Source organism: Monodelphis domestica, chromosome 3, assembly GCF_027887165.1.
Source record: "Monodelphis domestica isolate mMonDom1 chromosome 3, mMonDom1.pri, whole genome shotgun sequence".
NCBI classification, from domain to species: domain Eukaryota; kingdom Metazoa; phylum Chordata; class Mammalia; order Didelphimorphia; family Didelphidae; genus Monodelphis; species Monodelphis domestica.
The window spans coordinates 465,390,044-465,403,907 of record NC_077229.1 but is presented as its reverse complement, the minus strand read 5'-3'; the positions used below and the strand labels follow the sequence as shown (position 1 = coordinate 465,403,907).

The following is a 13,864-nucleotide window of genomic DNA, read 5'->3' as shown; positions in this document are numbered from 1 at the left end:
GGGAGGAGGGAGGGAGGGGGGAAGGAGGTTAGGAAATAGATCAGCCATTGTTAGGGATCAATAGGCAGATTCCCCCAAAGCAGTGTCTCCTGTGTTGCAGCAACCCTATGTGTGTGTGGTGGCATTCCCCCAGCAGCATTTCTCTGTCCTCCATTACCAATAAGCAGCCTCAGATTCCCTCACAGCAGTTTCAGGCCCCTGCAGCAGCCTCTCTAGACACAGCCAGCCAGAAAAGAGAGAGCCATAGCCATTGTGAGGAAACTGGTTCCTCTCAGTTCATCCTCTCTAGTTCAAGAAGTAAATAGTTTCATTCAGTTTACATATTTTATTACACTTTTTAAAAAAGTATTTAAAATTTTCATATCCTTTGACCCAGAGAACCACTCCAAGAAGTTTTACTCCAAGTAGGTTAGAGCCAGAAAAATCACAAATACCAAAATATTTACATGATCACTTTTTGTGACAGGAAAAAACTGTAAACAAAATAGGTATGTATCATTTGGGAAATGGCTGAACTTTGAAACATGAATAATATAATGTTATATTATCATACAATAAGAAACATTAAATATGAAGAAACAGGGGAGGTCTTTTTTACCTTCTGTCTTAGAATTAATACTTTGTATTGGTGCCAAGACAATAGAGTGGAATGGGTTGGGTAATGGGGGGTTAAGTGACTTGCCCAGGTTCACAAAGCTAGAAAGTATCTGAGGCAAGATTTAAACCCAGGACCTCTCTTCTCTAGGCCTGGCTCTAAACCCACTAAGCCACCTACCGGTCCTCAGGAATTTGTTAATCATCAAATGAAATCATATTTGTAAAGTACTTAGTACCATCCCTGGAACATGTTAAGTACTTAATAAATGCTTGTTTGCTTCCCTTCCCTACCTTAAATGAACTGATGTAAACATAAGTTAAATAGAAGATAGAAAAAGGTAAGCAGGACAACATGAGTAGAAAGAAAAAAAAACAAACACAAAACAACAACAAAAACTGAGCACTATAATCATAATGACCAAGCTTCCTCCCAGAAAAGTGGAGAAAATATACCTCCCTTTCATTCACTGCAGAACTGGAAAACTACTGATGTGAAATACTACCTATATTATGAGACACCATCAATATTTTGTTTGATTTTGCTGAAATGTATTTGATATAATACTATAATGCACCAATAATTTTTAAAAAAATAAAAAATAAGGCATTTTTCAAAAGAAAACATGAATGGAAATATTCTCTTTAAGAGCAGCAGAAAAGTTAAAGGACATATAATCATAAAATAGTTTTGAGATAAAATTAGCCAAGGAGGCAAAACACAATACATTTTTGATTTTCTGTGTTTTTACATAAAGGGAAATTTTTTTTTAAAAGAATGAAAATATAAAATGTTTAAAATACCTAAAAGAAAATTACTTGTGATAAACATTGTCGAAAATTGGTTTGATGGTTTAAAAAACTCTAAGTATCTGCAATATCATTTTATGACTTAAAAAAAAAAAACACCAGTCTCCATTCCTAGAGCTTGGGAAAGGAAACTTATCTTAACTCAATCAAGTACTTAGAGAGCTCCACCCTTTTAATTCAGTCAGAAATTTGTGAATCCTTAGAGAAGAGTTTACAACCTCAGAGGATAAGAGATGGATTCCACAAACACTGCCCCTCTCCCCCCTAGCCAGTATTAGGTAAATGGAAAGACTACTATTGGTTTTGGGGGGAGGGGGGGGAACAGAGACAGAGAGAGACAGCAAATGATATGGAAAAAAGAAAACAACATGGTCTGGATGGCATTCCCTTCCTCAGTTTCTGGAGAGACTGGTTCCTTGGCTCTCTTTGCTGCCTTGGCTTGTGGAAAGACAGGTTCCAGATATCCCTTCCTTGACTTGTGGAGAAATTCTTTCCTTGGATTCCCTTTTGGATTGCTGGAGACTACTAGACAGACTTGTGTAATACTTCACCAGAGAAGCACTTAGGGCTGGTAGGCTTGTTAAAGTTCTGTTTCTTTTCTACATTTCCCACTTTCACTTTTTCTGCTTTGTTGTAAATAAAAGCTGCTAACAGTCATTTTGACTTAGAGGCTAGTATCTTATGAACGGGACCACTTTTATAACTCTCATATTGAGTTAAAACTGTGATAGAGACATGAAGAGAGAGAGGTTTTAAAGGACAAGCCAGGATGCAAGAATTTAAATAGTTTCCTCAGTTTACCTTCTCTATTTCAATTGGCACCCTTAGTCTGACTCCGAACCCCATCCTTTCAAGGCAGGAAAGAAAGTAAATATGTTTAAACAAGTGGCTTTGGGGTTTGTGATTGATTATGGCACCCATTACCTGCTTTTGGGTTTACCATATTCTATACAGCAAATTAACTCAAATGGTAGTGGAAACCGTGGATTATGTAGGAAATTTGACAATGACTGTGTTATAATTGCCATTTCAATATGAACTAGTTCTCTGGCAAGTCCTGGCACAAGTATATGTAATCTTTATGGCTGTGTTGCAGACTCTATCCCAAGTCAAGAAAGTATTCAGATTCATGGTTCCTTTCAAGGCAGAGAAGATTATGGCCATTGACAACAACTTAGACAAGATGATTAAGGCTGTGTTTGAACAACTCATCAAGGGAAAAGGGCTAGATCTAGTTATGGGCAAGAACAATGGGCAATCAGAGAATGCACCTCAGGAAACAGAAGGTGACAATGAAAATGAAAACCAGGCTGCTAGTGACCCAGAGAAAATATGTCCTTTGAAGAAAGTCACTAAGCTAACAACTAATGCTGGTGTGATTCACTCAAAAGCCCAGACAATTCTCCACACAGAAACTAAAGTCCAGAAAGTCCCGTTTTCCAAAATTTGTGGACAATCTTTTTAAATCCCACAAGAAGCGTAAATGGGCATTCAGGAGCTTTGATCCAGACTTCGAAGATGTCGAATTTCTGCTATCAGAACTGTTCAACCCCCATGAAGAAAGGAAATTTTTGGAGAAAACTAGGTCTGAGAATAATTTGACTAGCTGGCCAACAGTAGATCAAAGAGGGGATATGGACTTTGAAAATCCCACCTGCATGTCTTATCTGAGAAGGTGCAGCAGAGAGGATTTGCTGCAGGCCCTTAAGCAATGCTATTCTAAACCTAGTGCATGGGCCAAGTTTGACAAGGTCAGGCAGGATAAAGGGGAACATCCTGCCACATACATAGACCATCTGTCAGAGATGGCAGAGGCAATCTTAGGTTTAGAAGCAGATAATGAAGACAGCTGGCCATGTTCGTAGACAATTTAAATCTTACAATATCCTAAAACAAACTATTTATCTTAAAGCATATGATATTCATTTTCCCCAAATCAAATCATCTTTCAAGATCCCTTTTAGCAATGATTCCCTCGTACCCTCAATTTTTTAATTAATTAATACTATTATATATTATATATATAAATATATAACATATAACATATTATAATATATAATAAAATTAATATTAATTTATATTTTGCATTAATAAAAAGAAAATTTTAGCCTAGTCAAAATTCAAATTATCATATTTTTACTGGGGCTTTCTTATGATTTGATGACTTTGAAAAATAAAATTTAACACTAACTTACATTTTGCCTTCATGTGGATCTTCTTCACGACCCTGATTAAAAAAGGAAATATTTTACGCTTTATGTAATGAACTATTAACCTATTTTGAATTTTTACTGAACTCGGATATAATATAGGACAATTATCCACATCTCTTATCTGTTTAAATATATTAGGAGGTACATTTATCTCATTTTGATACTTTCTAAAACATTTTAGCATTTCTCTTCTATGAAAGTTAGCTAGCACACATTAATACTCTAAATGAAAACAATTCTAATAGATAAACTGTGTTATTTGCTCCATATAAGTAATTAGTTTCTTAAGTCCATATCATCTTTCCATTCTTTTACTCATTAACAACTATTTTTTCAAATCCCTATTAACAAGGATTTAAAAATGTGTCTATTTTTTTAAATGATGAAGACAGTATGTAAAAATTTGCAGAACAACTTCAATTCCTGCTGCTAGACAAATACAACTTATTCAGAAATCTTACCACAGGGTTTTCAACCTTTAGAATATTCTTTTAGTTACCAAAAAAAGAACAATTTAAAGTCTCTATATTAACTATTTTATAGTGAAAAGAGAGGTTCTAATCTCTGGCTAGCAACCCCAAAGGTAAAACAAAAAGTTTGCCACCATCTCTAGGTGGAAAAAAGAGGTTAATGACCAAAATGTCTTGTCTCCACTCTTATTTTTAGAGCTGAGATCAGAAGGAAGGATCTAGCACATCACTTAGTCTGTGGTATAATATGGCAAGTTTCATACTTCTCAGCCTAAATGGTCCTAAAGTGCCATTCTATCATAATAGAAATATTGGTAAAGTATTTATTTCAAAAACTTGTTATGAATAATGTTTTTGTACTTTAATAGTGTGCAAATAGAAATTTGCTATACCTGAACTACATTTACCCAACATCCCTTTAAGTTACGTCCTCGTTTTATGTACAGAGACTTGGAAAATAAATGGAAAGATTTTAGTAATAAAATAATTTTCCCATTACATTTACATGTAGAATTTTGAAGCTAAAAAAAAATTAAGATGATTTCACTCGACATATAGAGAAATCCAAAGAGGTAAAGTGACTGATATGCTTAGAAAATGATTTACACAGCTAATATCACAGGTGAGACAATTCAGATTCTCTTTCCATTATAGTCATACATTTGCAAATGTAGATTTAAAACAATAATTTGCACAACTATGATAAAAGACATTTCCCAGGCATATGTGTCACATGAACCCAAAAAACAAGGTTATATATGCCATGTAACATGCAAATGAAGATATTTAAAATGGTAAAGTTGAAAAGCATGAAAAATACTAAAGACAGCAATCTGAAGCTGAAGTACTGATATATACAACTGCTTCAAAGTTTTGAGGTAAATTTGAGGAATTATTTCAATATGCAATTATCTGAAGTTTGGTAAAATAAGAAAATTTACATGGGTGTTGGTCTTTAGATACAAAAGTTGAGTTTCAAAAACATAGAAAAGCTTCTGTTATTTGATTCCTTAAGCAACATGCTTCAACAGTTTAATATCATAACTGTCTTTATATATGAATACTAATAAAAAATAATATTTCTGTACCTTTTGGTAAAGCAGCCCATAAGTAGAACTAAATTTTCTCATTAAATAGTATTCAGTCATCATAGGTAAAATCCTTCATGTATTTTCAGTCTCCCAAGGCTTTTTACAAACTACTTGAAACTCTATAAAAATTTTTTTAAAAAATCACTTACCACTTCCTCTACTAGATCTTCAACAATAAGGCCTTGCTCATCTGTTCTTAGATTTGTAACCCACATCCATCCATCTTCTAATTCATTATGAACAATGAACATATCTCCTTTTAGGAAACTAAGGACAGAAATGTTGGAGTTATTAAAAATGAAGTCACAGTAAAAAAAATTACAAAAGAAAATTTTAAAGTCTTATACCATACGACCAGCCAACTAGATTAGGGAAAATTATATAAATAAAAGATGTGTACCATATTAAAATGACCAAAAGGAAGAGTTGGGATCAAAACATTAATAATTTTCAGAGAACTGGCAATCTGTATAGATGTGTGTGTGTGTGTGTGTGTGTGTGTGAGAAGCATATGCTGAGCTGTTTAATTCAGATAGCCATAAGATTAAGAGAAATATCATTAATATCATCATCATCATCATCATCAATACATGTACATGTATGCAAGTGTTCTATTTTTGGCAGAGGAGTAAACTTCAAGTGAAGAATGACGAGTATGCTCTCAGATATTATCAATTTGGCACTCTATTTTTCTTTTCAATTTCAAGAAGATTCTTGGAAATAAAGTAGATGCCTAATGAGTAGAGAATGGCTACACAAATCACTGTACATGAATATAATGGAATATTACTAGACCATAAGAAATTATGGATATGAACAACATAGAAGTACATGAGAAGAAAACGGAACCAGAAAAACTATACACAGTGATCACCACAATATAAATGAATAATATAAAAGAATGAAGAAAAAACACTTAAAGGCTATGTAATTAACTATAATGATCAAACTTGGTCTTGAAAAAGAGATAAGAAAATAAGGTCCTTTCTCTTCTTAGCAGAACTTGGTGAGTATGTTTGTATAACAGTACATAGTCAGATTTGGTTTAGTTTTGCTAAATCCTTATTTTTCCTTCTCATTGTTGCAAGATATAGCTTTCTGGGCAGGGAAAAGAGGTTATGTTTGAAAATGAACATGTTAAAACAAAAAATTCAATAAAATTATTTTTTAAATGGATGAGGTTTCTACTAGGTAACATGGGAAAACAACAAGGACATTTTAAAAGGCCCCAATGAAACATTTAAAAAGAATCCATGATAGTTATTTTAAGCAATAACTATTGCTTTAACAGGTTGAGCACATTAAATATTTTCTAATGAAAACATGAACTATCACACATATTGATGGTCCATCTTATCCTACTATTTTTTCTCTTGATAGTAGCACCAAAGCAAAATGTTACAATAGAGCATGTTTAACCTTTCTAACATCTTCAAAGGTTAAGATTATGCACCAAATTGCATATTTTCCCATAACAGAGCAGACAATAGTGTTATATCTTCAGCCAGTACCACAATGAAAAATTTCAAGTCTGTGGATATTGGTTTTATTGCTGACTCTATTTATTTTCTAGCTGCATGTGAAACCTGGAAGTTATTCCATTCTCTCCAGATCTCAGTTTCTTCAATTCTAAAATGACAGAGGAGGTTTGGTCTAATGATCTCTAAATCCTTACCAAATCTAAAACCTAGAGCCAAAGAATCTCTCAGAGGTAATGAATTCTATATTAGTTATATATAAATGAGTAAATTCCTTGAATTTCTCATCTATTTGTATTTACTTCAAGGAATGCTAACTAGTTTTACTATGCCAGAGTTGGTTCACAGTTACACCAGGAGTTATTTTTATATTTTTCATAACCCTTCATGATTGTATAGATTTTAATAACATTCCCTTTCAAGTTTAATGATTCCAAACCAAAATATCCTAATATGCCTGTCTATCTTCATACCCTTCCTGTCCTCTGTCTCTTGTCCTCCTAAACTAAACGTGATTTTGTAGGCACAGGTGAACCAGCTTTGTTTCGTTTTTTGTTGCTTTTGTTTTTAAATGAGAAGTACCTTCCCTCAAGGTCTTTAAACAGAGGTTAAATCAGTGGTGTCAAATTCAAATAGACACGAGGGCCACTAATACATGTATAAACACCCCTATGTCACATATTGACACAGTTTTACATGTTTTTATCTATTTTGTTAAATAGTATTACATTTTAACCTGATTTGTACTGTATTTAGGAATGTTGTAGGTCACATGTTTTAACACCCCTAGGTTAGATGACAGATGAGAGCTTGTTCAGCATGTCATAGACAATAGGGACTCCTTTAATTTATGGTGGCATTGGGTGAGTACTGAGCCCACCAATTTCAACTCTCAAGTTCTGAGAAGCTATAAAATGCAAAATATTTTTAATAGCCTTGATGATATCTAGAAGCCTTTATAGTCATTACAAGGATAAGGGGCTGACTTTATTTTCCCCTAAGGGTCTATATGATATTATACATTAGAGATTTAACATAATGCACTTTAACTGACAAAAAAAATCTCCATAAAAAGTTTGTTAAAGGCTTTATTTTTCTAATGTTTCTAAGTATTATGTGCACTTTATCTTGCAATAATTCATTCCCTCCAAAACCAGTAATCCGATATACTCAGAGTGATCACTGTGGTTTTATGAATAGGTACTAAACCTAGGATTTTAATAACTTCAACAAACTCTCACTAAAGTTTATTTATATTGGCTTTATAAATAATAGAATTGTAAAAGTGAATTTAATAGAAGCAGATGAGAATTCCTTTAAGTATGAATAAAAATATAAAGAATTAAGATAATAAAGTCACTATTTTCTTAACTAACCATAATATAAAAGATAAGATTAACTAATTCTGGTTGGTCTATAAAAATACCTGCTAGATGAGGATACTGAAATACTGAAACTCGGCAACAATTGATTAATTTCATTTTAAAAATAAGTAGTCCAGAAATCCTTGTTCACATTAAAGAACTTAATTTGTATGTTATCAAATCTATTCTACAAGGTACTAAACTTCATGACATGACAAGGTTGTGACTTAAAGCTTTTTATCTACTTGGCAAAATTAAGAAAAGATCTATGTATCTGTATTTAAGACTTTTAAGACTTTAAGGATCATAGATCTACAGCTGGAAGAAAATATCAGTCCTTGTCCAAACTCTAATTTTCCAGATAAGGAAAAATGGAGCCCAGGAAAGCCTAGTGATTTGCCCAGGGTCACAGAAGTAACAGAGATGGAATATGAATCTAGGTCCTCTAACTCTAGATGAAAGTGCTCCTTCTACTATTCCATGACTTACAAAGTACTTGAAATTTGTCGCCTTTAATAGTTAATAACAAACCTTTTTATATCTTTAAAATATGCAATATGCTTTATATGCACTATCTCCTCTGACCTTCAACTAAATCCTACAAACTCTGTGGCTTATTACTATTTCTATTTAAAAGCTGAGAATACTTGGGATAAAAGAGATTAAGTGATTTATCATAAAGTTGTCAAATGGTAAAACAAAGATTCAAAAAACCAAATCTCCTAACTCCAAATTCAGTCTTCTTTCTACTATACCATAAAGCTTTTAGTATACATGTCCTGCATGTGGCTGGCACTTAAGCCTATACTAAACTGTTCAATTCAGACAGCCACAAGACTAATAGAAATAATATTGATATCATCCTCACATTTTATTCCTATTGTCCCTGAAAAGGAGCCTCAAAAGTGCTTAAAAGCTTACTAATCCTCTGATTTTCTTTTATTTGAGAGCTTCATTGGGATGTCATGCTCAATAATGATGAGCTCAAACTATCATATGTCTATATATTTATACTACTTAATATATAAAGTATTTTTTTCTTCTTAGCTCTCAGATTTGCCACAGAAGCAATTCAAATTTCTAAAATATGTATCCTTTACATTGTTACCTTTGTCCTTTTTAAACACAAAATTTTTCCCTATTTTTTTAGACAAATAGTAATGGTGTCTGTAAATATCATCTGGGAAAAGCCAACTTTTTCTATTTCTTGTTTTAAACGACTAGAAAAAAACAAAATTGCTGCTACAAGATTACAGCTATTTATATGGGGGACATTTTGACATTTCAGAACTACTTCTTGTAACAAATCATTCTAACTTCATCTCTAAGCTTGTTGCTACACTAAGGCACCTTCGAAATGTAATAACCAGAAAACACAAGTGCTTCTGGCATCAGAGAAATTAATTCAAATCCATTCTCTGAGGCTTATACCTGTGTGACCTTAGAGGAGTCATAGCTTTCCCTGGCCTTAGTTTACTCATCTGCAAAATAAGGAAATTAAAGCCTAAGGTTCCTTCCAGTGTCAGATCTATGATCTCAAGGGTTACCTGAATAATTGTTATCATTTTATCAACATAGGAAATAAAATCCTAATAGGTTGAAAGAAATTAAAATGTTGAGGCTAACTGAAAACCAATGGAATTTGGTGGTAGAGAAGGCCTCAATCAAAAAGCATTTCTCTGTTTTAATTCATGTCTTGTTCTGAATTTCTTCAAACGCATGGGGCAAAAGATTAGTCCTATAACATCTATGAGGAAATTCTCATTACCAAAGCAACTTTGCTAGAGTTTATAGTCTTAAAATAAATTGTTCAGTTTTCTTGTATATGAGAATAGCTTTCTATTTATGCCACAGTGACTCATATGAAGTATGTTTAAAATAATTAAAACACTATCTTAAATTAATTTAACTGGAAGGAAATGATCACCTGGACTCAGCGTTGGGCCTAACCATCTGGATACATAGATCAATGGGAAGATGAATAAAAAGAAGTATTACATGCCACCTTGATAGAACACAATGAAACCAGACTTTCTTTCCTTTTTCTAACTCAGTTCTCATAATGCATAGAGGTCAGCCAAAACAGAGATTAAGGAACAAGGGCACATGATAAGATAGTCTGCATTAGTTTCTATTCTAAAGTTACCACTAGAATCTTAGAATCTTTCTAGCATAAGCTGAAAGCCCTACATCCTCTAGATTTCAAAATAATGCTCACCACATGACTAAGTCTACTCATGAGATCATACATAAAAGATACCTGATTTCATCTGTGTCTGGTACTTTTGTGTAAGGAAGGATTGCTCGTACACGCCTTCTGTCTTCCACTGGCTAAAAGGGTAAAACAAGGAATTTTTAAAAACGAATTATTGTTTTTTCAAACCAAAGTTCCTCATTGACAAAAAAAAGAATTGGATCAGATCCTATTGCAACTACTTTCACAGTATTACACAAATTGTTGAACACTTTAACTCTTTCATAGAAATGAAGTTGGGAAGCACTGTAAAGGCTTCTCATAGTTGTCATGAGCAGGATGAAATACATTACAAATGAGGAATTATGCAGGAGGTGTAGAAAATTCAATAAGAAAAATGTTATAATCTAAAAAAAAATGCCTGCCACATAGCAAGAATAAAAGATGACCAAGCAATAAATGTCTTTGGCAAGAATGTGATATCTTGTTTTATGCCTCACTTAAAATGGTTAAACAGTATTATATTTGATATTATCTCCTACAAGGACACCTTGTTTTTGACAAATGCACAGGAGACATCTCGCAGGATAACCTTCGTTGAGAATCTTCAGTCTTGTTATATTCTAGTAAACCAATTATTTTTATACACAAAAAGTAAAATGTTTTCTTTCTCTATAGCATTTTAGCCAATTTGTGATCATGAAAATGAGATATATTATAAAATATTTCTTCCTAAAATCTGCCTGGTTCTTTCTCATTGCTTCATAAAGAATATCCGTGATTCAGGTATAGCTGATTCTTTTAAAAATTCTGTAGAGATAAAAAAGCAGGTATATGGACTGGTAGTTACTGATATTTTCATCCTCTAGAAGGAAAATATTATCATCTCTTCTTTAGAGTACTAATAATATCCAGTATTTTTTCCCCACATCTTTGGTGTCTTCTTTCAGATACTTTGAAATTAGTTCCTTAATGCTCCAAAATTGTGATAACTCTAACATAAAACCACCCTGTGTATACTTGGTCTAGCCTAGCTGTTTCCATTCCTCCTCCATACTTTTTTTTTAAACAAACAAACTAGGACCTGGATTGGTTAAGTCCAAATGTTGTGTATTTATCAGTAATGGTAAAAATAATCTATTATAAGAGTTACAGTTTTTCATTTATAAATCTGTTTACTATGTCACCCAGTTTCTTCCTTAACCACCTCTCTTCTCTCACCAAACATTTTTTTCCATACACTATTCACTCATACATAATCTTCTATTACCCTTCACCTTTACTATTTATATTTAAAACCAGTATTGTCCTTGACTGTCCTCATTTTGTCTGGGAAGGGATTAGATGTTTGGCTAGGAAGCATTTATTAAATGCTTACCATATGGTACATGCTATATGTCCTAGAAAAAGTGGTTTCTAGGCTTTTATTGTCCTAACAGATGATATGAGTCAAATTTCTTTAGTAAATCTCACACTTTTTAAAAGATATATTAAAACTATTAAATTTAGTTGCTGGTATTTTCATGACCCAATCTCTCTTCAACTATTGACATGTTTACACATTGTAAGAGAAAATGACCCAAACCAAAATAATATTTTCATTGTAAATAAAAGCAAAAAAAAGTAAAAAATAAAAGGAAAACTGACATACAACTCTTAAATAAAAGGAGTTGGCACAGTTAGGGTTTTTTTATTTGTTTTTAAAACTACATTCAAATGTAACAATACATTATTTCATTGAAAATCTGGCTATTCCTCACTTGTACTTAATGTTTAAGAAAAACAAAACTATTAAAATAATGGCAATTTGTATTCCACAGGTAGGTCTACTGGATTCGGAATCTAAGGACCTAAGTCAAAAGCCCTAACAACTTGTATGCCCTAAGTTACAATTTCTTTGGACCTAATCTCCAAAAAGTTAAACCAGATAACCTTTTAAGATTCTTTCCAGTTCTATATCTATGAACCTATGATGCATTACAAAAAAAAATTACAAAAAAGAGATCTACAAAATCCATGATGAAAAATATGTTCTAGAATCAAAGAATGATAAGATATAAAGGACTAGTAGTTAGAAGTTTCACACCTGTAAATCAAAAAAACTTTCTCCGAACAAGTTAGAAACAATCCAAGACAAAGCTTAAAATGAAATCCAACTAAATCAGATGAAACGAAAAACATTTATAAATGAAATTGGCAAAAGGTCCACAAAAATATAATGCATATGTATCTGGCCAGCATTTTTTATAATCTTAACAATAAACAATGCAGAACCACCATATTTGGATTATACCACCTCTAGACAATCAAGTGATACCACGTGAAAAAGCAGAGCAATTCATCCTTCAATGCTTCAACGATCCGTATGTTTATCCCAAAAAAAAAAAAAAACTTTATTCCTTCCATTAACGTAAACTGTGATTTCACAATGACATAAATGGTGAGTCTACAGTTACACTAGCCAGCAGCTAACATAGGAAAATAAGTCTTTCAGAATCTGGGTTAAGATTCTAGTCCTCTGAAAACTAACATACAAACCATCACCAAGTCGCTAAAAGTGTACACAGCACTTTAAAAGAGGAATTGCAAAGAACATCTGAATGTGACCAAGCATACAAAGAAAAAATTCATGCTAAAAGAACACAATGTTAAAGACATTCAGGGATGAATTTTCAAGATGGCTCAAAGAAAGGAAGATTCCCTAATCACCCAACAAGTCTATGAACCAAGCACTTTACTAAACAATAAGGATGTAAACACAAAGGAATCATGATTTTACTATCCCCAAAGAGGTACCAAAGAACTACCAACTACCAACCTAAAGCTATATAAAGGTATTTGTGAAAAGTCTTTCTGTATAAAAGAGCTTCCTTGGAAAACATAAGTGATGAGGCAGGTAGGCTATAGAAAAATATGCTTCTCAGTCAAGGATGTGACTATTAAGAAAGCATTTGTAAAAAAAATTCTTGAAAACTTTCCTATGACACAGTATCTCTTCACAGTATCTCTTTATATTAGCATGAAAATCATAAAATATTGATATACAACTATATATGCTAAAGTGCTAGCTTTGTAGTCAAGAGAATTTGGATGTAAATATTGATACTGCTACATCCTGAGCAGCTAGTTGCTTCAATGGATAGAGCCTAGGTTCAAATTTGGCCTAAGCCACTACCTAGTCATGTGATCTTAGGGAAGTCACTTACTGAACCTGTTTGCCTTTAATTTCTTAAATGAGATAGAGAAGGAAACGGCAAGCCCCTACAGTATCTCTGCCAAGAAAACTCCAAATAGGATATGAAACAACTGTTAAATGTTGCCTTTGTTACTTTGGACAAACCACTTAACTGCTTTAACCCCTAGGCTTCTCCTTTGTAAAAGGAGATAGATGACCTCTAGGATAATTTCCAACTATAAATTTATCATATTATAATCATAACAAACTACTACTACTCAGGAGTTTAACGAATACTGACAGGAAAGTTAGTCACTAGTGTCAGAAGCAGTAAGAGTCCAAGCAAAACAAGTATTTACTACTGATGCTCAGAGGTTCTTCAAAAGCTAACAGGTAACAGTATACTAATTGCAAACAGCTCAGAAGCCCTTACAAAAGCAGCTTCAATGAACTAAATTCAGTTATGTGGAAGAGA

The 13,864-nt window shown here is 32.9% G+C and overlaps 1 protein-coding gene across 1 annotated transcript in view; it reads right to left on the bottom strand.

Annotated features, from left to right (window-relative positions):
- RASA1 (RAS p21 protein activator 1) overlaps nt 1-13,864 on the bottom strand; it is a 119,277-nt gene that overhangs the window by 60,843 nt on the left and 44,570 nt on the right. The window contains exons 4-6 of the mRNA XM_056824619.1: nt 10,281-10,347; nt 5,328-5,445; nt 3,600-3,631 (exon numbers count right to left, since the gene is read on the bottom strand). Of these exons, the coding sequence (XP_056680597.1) occupies nt 3,600-3,631; nt 5,328-5,445; nt 10,281-10,347 (217 nt within the window). The remainder of the gene's footprint in view (nt 1-3,599; nt 3,632-5,327; nt 5,446-10,280; nt 10,348-13,864) is intronic.